Consider the following 7,500-nt stretch of genomic DNA (forward strand, 5'->3'; position numbering starts at 1 on the left):
CGACGTCAGCTCCCACCAACTCCACCTACACCTCGCCCACATGTTACATACTCACCTGCCCCCAGGAAACCACTCCCACCAACCACTCCTCTCCGTGAGCCTCCACCCATCGGCCCACCTTCTCATCGACACTCCCCCCGCCGGGCATCATTCTATGACCGTCGTTTTGAATATGAGCCGCCAAACTATGAGCAGAGTGTGACGGAAGGACACTCCCATATGCCCCGTCATGGCTCCACCCACCACAGTCCTTCTCATCGTAGTCCTGTCTCTCATCACCGACGTGTGCCCAATGGCTACCGCTCCTCCTCCTCTCTATCTCCACACCGTGGATGCCCCACTCACCATGGCACGCAACGTGCCCCACAGCCACGTCCACCCAGAAAGAGTCTTCGTGAACCATACAGTGAGACAGATGAGGATGACTGGTGCTAAAATCCTGCTCTTAATATACACCACAATCAGAGATGGAAAGGATGCGTGTAACTATTCACACAAACATGCATGGATGGTAGAGTTTGTGTAAGTGTGTGTGTGTGTGTGTGTGTGTGTGTGTGTGTGTGTGTGTGTGTGTGTGTGTGTGTGTGTGTGTGTGTTAAAACTTAAAATTCAAGCCACACACAGCAAAAAGTAAAGGTAGATGCCTTGCAACCTGTTCTTTCTGTTTTGCATCCCTCTCTGACTTCTGGACTACATTACCCAGAAGGCTGTGTGATGAAATAGGGAAGGAGGGGCTGGAGTGTGACCTGGGGTATAATCAGTATGGTTGTGTCCAGTGGGTCACCTCTCAAACTAAAAGGAGGGGAAACAAGCAAAAAAAATTGTTTTATGAATGCAAAGAAAGAAAACCACAGAAGAAAAATAAACAATAAATACAGCATGCTCTTGTACACAAGAGCTCCTCCTACCTGCAAAACTAGCCAATGGCATCGCAGCCTGCTACTGATGAGTTTTATCATCTTTGTTTACTCAACATGCTGAGTGACCTCATAGTTTAGAGCTTGGGTTCCAGGTGAAGGGCAGGGCACTGATGACGATCAGCCAACGTGGGAGGAGCCACTGAAGCAGAGTCACGCCCACATCACAACCTTCACAAGTAAGTGAAGAAAGAATAAATGGGCAGAGCAGTGGATCAGAGACTAATTCATCTTCATAATTCGTCTTCTTTAATAAATTTAATTCTTCTTCTTTGTGGATGTTTGAGGAGCACGAACTGTTCTTTTGCTTTAGTTCCTCTTTTTGGACCTGAAGGAAACCTGCATGATTGATTAAAAAACAACAGCTGAACTGTGAGTGACGGCGCGGCCATGGATCTCTTTTACTTATTCTCCTCTCACATTCTCTTTGCTAGTCAGCACCATTTATTAGTGCTACAAATATTTCAAAATTCTGATCTGTCTTTCAGAATACAGAAGAATACAGGAAATAATTTCTTTTTCTTTACTGTCAACAACAACAACAATAATAATAGTAATAAATAACAATAGATACAATAATGAATAAGTTTTAAGTAATGGATAATAATCATGTGACTGGTGATAGCAAAGTCATGTGACAATGTTTTTGTTTTGCTTTTTTTTTTTTTGTTTGTTTTGCTGTTTGTTCATTTATGGTCCGTCGTACTGAACACTAGGGCCCCAGCTGCAGGGACCAGTAAGTTGGGATGCAGCCCATGAATCCTTGTCTAAGGGGACAGGAGGGGGAGGGGGGAGGCTCTTCACTCACTTCTAAGTGCACTCCAGACTGTGGTGGACTTTGTGCCCTCAGATCTTTTCTACTGCAGAAGTTTTAACTGTTTCAGCATTTTTCAGCTGAAGTTCAGGGCTCATCTGTGTGTGTGTGTGTGTGTGTGTGTGTGTGTGTGTGTGTGTGTGAGAGAGAGAGAGAGAGAGAGAGAGACTGACTGTATGTGTTAGCATGTCTTCATGGTAACTCCATAACCCGGCACTAACCACCAGAGGGCATCACCTCTTCACACAGAAGCCTCCATGCACACACACACACACACACACACACACACACACACACACACACACACACACACACACACACACACACACACAGAATGGACCAGAGGGAATTTACCTTCACCAACACTGCATGCTGTAGCTACACACCACATTATAGTTACTGCCACTATATAAAATACACACAGACATGGTTTATGTTAATTTTGTTCACTACACAGTGAGAGCGCATCTATAAAGAAAGACAGTTCTCCCTGTGTGTGTGTGTGTGTGTGTGTGTGTGTGTGTGTGTGTGTGTGTGTGTGTGTGTGTGTGTGTGTGTGTGTGTGTGTGCGAGCTCAGGAGTTAACTTGTTAGTACATGGACAGCACTCTCTACTAACCCAACTCTACTGTTCCTTGACTTGATGATGCTTCAAGCTTTAATTAGCCTGCATTATTAAAGCTGTGTTTTTATCACAGCATAGAATTAATACTAGAATATTCTGGTACAGTGATAGTTTTAGTTTCTTTGAGTTTATTTAGTTTGCTGAGGGATCGTTTTAATTTACTCAGAATTTAATGATATATTAATTCAACACAATAACACACAAACCAAACCTCATACCTCTGCATCTGCTGATACTACAGAAATGAAGAGAAACTCTGTGTGTGTGTGTTTGTGTGTGCGTGTGTGTTTGGTTTTGTGTGTGTGTGTGTTTGGTTTTGTGTGTGTGTTTGGTTTTGTGTTTAATGAATAAGGGCTCTTTTGTTCTGCCAAACCTATCAGGATTGTGTGTGTGTGTGTGTGTGTGTGTGTGTGTGTGTGTGTGTGTGTGTGTGTGTGTGTGTAAGAGTTAGAGAGAGAGATCCACAGTAAACATGCCAAACACATATACACACAACATACCACTCTCGCCACACAGCAGGAGATGACATACCATGTCCTCATCTTCCTCTGGTGATGCCCAAAGCCCCTCCCACACTGATTCCCATTAGCCATTCACATCATAGTTCTCCCTGCCAATCATAAAAGAAGTGTAATAGGTTTGATCGCCACGGCGACCAGGTGTGTAATGCCCTGCATGTGCAATGTGCATGCGACTCCAGGATTAAACATTAAGAGAATAAAGAGTGTAACACAGAGCAAGTGCTGCGTGTGGGTTCATTACTGTGCTACTTAACACACAATACATGTTATAACCCACACAGTACCATCAACCGAAACTACACGTCCTGAAGGATCTTCACAGCGTCTTCCAGTGTGGACATGATCAATGGGGGATCTGTACAACATGTTTGAGATGCAACATGCCACAGTTCAATAACAGCAGTGTCCCATCCCAGCATGTCAGCTTATTAATATTCAGAGTGTGTACAGCGACATCACCAGCCTGTAGCAGTGGTCTCTCTTCCCACAAACCCTCTGACACTCTTACACATGTAGTAAACAGTCACACATTTGGACACGTTATATGAAAATGATTAGGAATGTGATAAGTTGGGTTTATTTTTTAAGAAAGCTGCTGTATTTGTTCCTAAAAGCTATTCAACTCAACCCACAGCTGCTATCAGCTCCTGTATTCTACAGTCCGAGGTGCGCACACTTCACTTTCGACGGAGATCGGCAGTCCAGAATGTAGAGTGTCAAAATGTCCATCATCCAACTGTAATAAAAAGTAATAAATATGTACTGCATTGAAATACTATAATGATGTATGATATAGTGCTTAAAGAGTCCCCTGCAAAAGTATTGGAACAGTCCGGCATACAAAGAGGACAAGCAGGTTTGAGATCAAAAGATGAATAAGAAAGCTCAAGCTGTTGTTTACTGATATTTACGTTTAGGTCCACATCATGCTGTAGGTGTGGAGTCAACAACCTGCATCTGAATGTTGATTAAAAACTAAAGAGATGGTTGTTGACTTCAGTAAAGCAGAAAGTGACTCGCCACTGAACATCAACAAATCCTCTGTGGAGATTGTGGAGAGCAGATGTCCATCCTGCTCTCCACAATCTCCACAGAGGATTTGTTGATGTTCAGTGGCGAGTCACTGAACATCAACAAATCCTCTGTGGAGATCGACATACACATAGATTACTGGAGAGCAGGATGTCTATCCGTCACAGACATTTAAACCTCTCACTGCATCTGCACAGCCAACAGCATTGTGGACAACCACACACACACACTCTTTATATATTTGCATTCTCTAAATTCCAGTACAACTGGTTTGCAGGTAATCTATGTGTATGTCTTCAGTCTTGCACTGTTTGTACAATGTTACACACATGTCAGTAGGTTAACTTTTTTTTTTACGCTACAGCTGTAGGTCTGTGTTGTTTTGTATTGTTATCGAGCTGTGTTATGTAGCACTAGGTGGATGTAGCACTGTAGGTTAAGTAGCACTAGGTGGGTGTAGCACTGTATAGTAGGTTATGTAGCACTAGGTGGATGTAGCACTATGGTCCTGGTGGAACATTCTTTCATTTCAGTGCACTGCATCATCTACATATGGTTGAAATGACAAAAACGTCTTGACTTGAGGACACGAGGACATGGCACCACTGGTGGCAGATCACACAAATTAGCAGGGCCAATTATTTCTGTTATTTCTGCTATAGATGTTTAATACCAATGTCCTTTGTTAAAGCTCATATACAAATAACATTTAATTGAATGTTCATATTTGCTTCATAGGTCAAACCCCAGACTCAAACCAAGAGTAGACATTCTGAGATATTAACTGCTTAAACAATTGATCTAACAGGAAACGCCTGTCACTCACATTGTCCAGTGTTTATAAAACTGGTTGAGTTCATACAAAAGGTGCCATATTGTAAGATGTTTAACACTGCTAGATATATCAGAAAATAAAGTCTAAAATTCTAAACTATAATCTCATATTCATCTTTTGAGCTCTAACACAACTGTCTGGACACCCGAGACTCACTGATGTACAGTCTGGGTTTGTTCATGGACATCTCATTCAGACAGCTTCTTCTGCATGAGCAGTTCATTAGATGTGTTCATCCTCCTGGTGGATGTGGTTTGTACTATATAGTGATATGCTGATATAACTCTGTATACCGTGGCTCTCGATACACTACAAACACTTGCTGTCCTGGTCACAGAAGCACCAGCCAACACACTATTGCTCCAGTAATTCAACCTTCTCACACTGCCTAACCCTAACACTATAGTGTCCAATGTTTCAGTGTGTGTATGAATAAGAAAATATTACACATTTAAATATTAAAATTAAAAGAAAATTTAGAAATGTATTTTTATTTAATGTATAATAGTATTATAATATAATTTTAGTTAAACTTTTATTATGTAAAAATTCAGTGAGACACTTGGCGCTGCTGCTTCCGGCTTCACTGCGCTGTTCCTTCTTTCTAATATCTCGGGCTTCACTGTGCTGAAGATGCAACATGGATGATCCGTTTTTCGTCGTTAAAGCGTAAATAATGGAACATTTTTAACTTCCCTATGATTTAACTTCAGGATTCTTATAAAGTTCTTACTTGCAGCTTTACCTAGTCAGTTAGCTACCTCTGTAACCTCTGTGGTCAACTAACAGCCCTGCTAGAGTGTTTGTGTGTATGTGTGTGTGTGTGTGTGTGTGTGTGTGTGTGTGTGTGTGTGTGTGTGTGTGTGTGTGTGTGTGTGTGTGTGTGTGTGTGAGCCCCTGGATGTCTCTCATTGTGTGAAATGAATCATTTGTAATAAATAGATATAAATTTGTGTCCCTGAGAGCAACGTGATAAAACTCTCACACATTACTTACTGACTGTAATGTTTACTTACTGACTGTAATGTTTACTTACTGACTGTAGTGTTTACTTACTGACTGTAGTGTTTACTTACTGACTGTAATGTTTACTTACTGACTGTAGTGTTTACTTACTGACTGTAATGTTTACTTACTGACTGTAGTGTTTACTTACTGACTGTAATGTTTACTTACTGACTGTAGTGTTTACTTACTGACTGTAGTGTTTACTTACTGACTATAATGTTAGTCACATTCACCTGCTGTCTCAGGGGTGCAGCTTCACTGATAAAGTGGGTTAAAGTGAGCACAAACTACTCACACTGACACACACACTGACACACACACACACTCACACTGACACTCACGCTGACACTGACACTCACACTGACACACACTCACTCACACTGACACACACACACACTGACACTCACACTAACACACACTAACACACACACACACACACACACACACACTGACACACACACAGGTGCTGTGGTGAGTTAATGGTGTTTTATCTCCACTGCCTCCGCTCAGCTCTTCTGGTCCTTTAACAGAAGCAGAACTATAAATTGTTATAAAATGAATATTTATTTAATGTAAACACTTACAGAAGTTTTACTGATGTTTAACCCTTTACTTTAAATCACACTGAATGACTTACATTAAGTGTTAATTTGTTTATTTGTGTGGTGTGACTGCTCTCACACTCAGAATGCTCAATATTAATGTGTATTGCTTTGACAATGTAGTAAACACTCACTCACCCCCACCCCACTATATTTACCCCATCTCTTTGTCAGTGAGGTGCAGAAAGCATTGCAGAGGGGGCAGGGCCTTTGTGAGAGATGGGCGGAGCTTATACAGGAAGAAGAACCTGTGAGCCGAGATGAACTCGAATGGAGCAAAAATGAACTTCGCAACTGTTTACGGGCTATCGAGTGGGACTTGGAGGATCTACAGGAGACAATTAGTATCCTAGAGAGAGAGAGAGAGAGAGAGAGAGATACAGAGAGCATGAGAGGGAGAGAGAGAGATACAGAGAGCATGAGAGAGAGATACAGAGAGCATAAGAGAAAGAGAGACACAGAGAGAGAGAGCATGAGAGAGAAACAGAGATACAGAGAGCATGAGAGAAAGAGAGACACACAGAGAGAGAGCATGAGAGAGAAAGAGAGATACAGAGAGCATGAGAGAGAGAGAGATACAGAGAGCATGAGAGAGAGATACAGAGAGCATGAGAGAGAGATAGAGAGAGAGATACAGAGAGCATGAGAGAGAGATACAGAGAGCATGAGAGAGAGAGATACAGAGAGCATGAGAGAGAGAGATACAGAGAGCATGAGAGAGAGAGAGAGATACAGAGAGCATGAGAGAGAGAGATACAGAGAACATGAGAGAGAGAGATACAGAGAGCATGAGAGAGAGAGATACAGAGAACATGAGAGAGAGATACAGAGAGCATGAGAGAGAGAGAGATACAGAGAGCATGAGAGAGAGAGATACAGAGAACATGAGAGAGAGAGAGAGAGAGAGATACAGAGAGAGAGAAAGAGAGACACAGAGAGAGATACAGAGAGCATGAGAGAGAGAGAGATACAGAGAGCATGAGAGAGAGAGAGATACAGAGAGCATGAAAGAGAGAGAGATACAGAGAGAGAGAGATACAGAGAGAGAGAGATACAGAGAGCATGAGAGAGAGATACAGAGAGCATGAGAGAGAGAGATACAGAGAGAGAGAGATACAGAGAGCATGAGAGAGAGAGAGAGAGAGAG

The 7,500-nt window shown here is 42.1% G+C and overlaps 2 protein-coding genes across 8 annotated transcripts in view; both read left to right on the top strand.

The window, feature by feature from the left end:
- The window catches only part of cacna1ab (calcium channel, voltage-dependent, P/Q type, alpha 1A subunit, b), a 68,048-nt gene extending 65,222 nt beyond the window's left edge, over window positions 1-2,826 (top strand). For all 7 annotated transcript variants that reach the window (XM_047820329.1, XM_047820306.1, XM_047820310.1 and 4 more), the window contains one exon: window positions 1-2,826. This exon is cut by the window's left edge and continues 66 nt beyond it. In XM_047820329.1, coding sequence (XP_047676285.1) covers window positions 1-435 — 435 coding nt within the window. In that variant the 3' untranslated portion in view covers window positions 436-2,826.
- Window positions 2,827-5,298: 2,472 nt separating this feature from the next.
- The window catches only part of LOC113647070 (syntaxin-6-like), a 7,960-nt gene continuing 5,758 nt past the window's right edge, over window positions 5,299-7,500 (top strand). Inside the window, exons 1-2 of the mRNA XM_027153639.2 lie at window positions 5,299-5,412; window positions 6,528-6,697. Of these exons, the coding sequence (XP_027009440.1) occupies window positions 5,384-5,412; window positions 6,528-6,697 (199 nt within the window). The 5' untranslated portion in view covers window positions 5,299-5,383. The remainder of the gene's footprint in view (window positions 5,413-6,527; window positions 6,698-7,500) is intronic.

This window comes from Tachysurus fulvidraco, chromosome 1 (genome assembly GCF_022655615.1).
Source record: "Tachysurus fulvidraco isolate hzauxx_2018 chromosome 1, HZAU_PFXX_2.0, whole genome shotgun sequence".
NCBI lineage: Eukaryota > Metazoa > Chordata > Actinopteri > Siluriformes > Bagridae > Tachysurus > Tachysurus fulvidraco.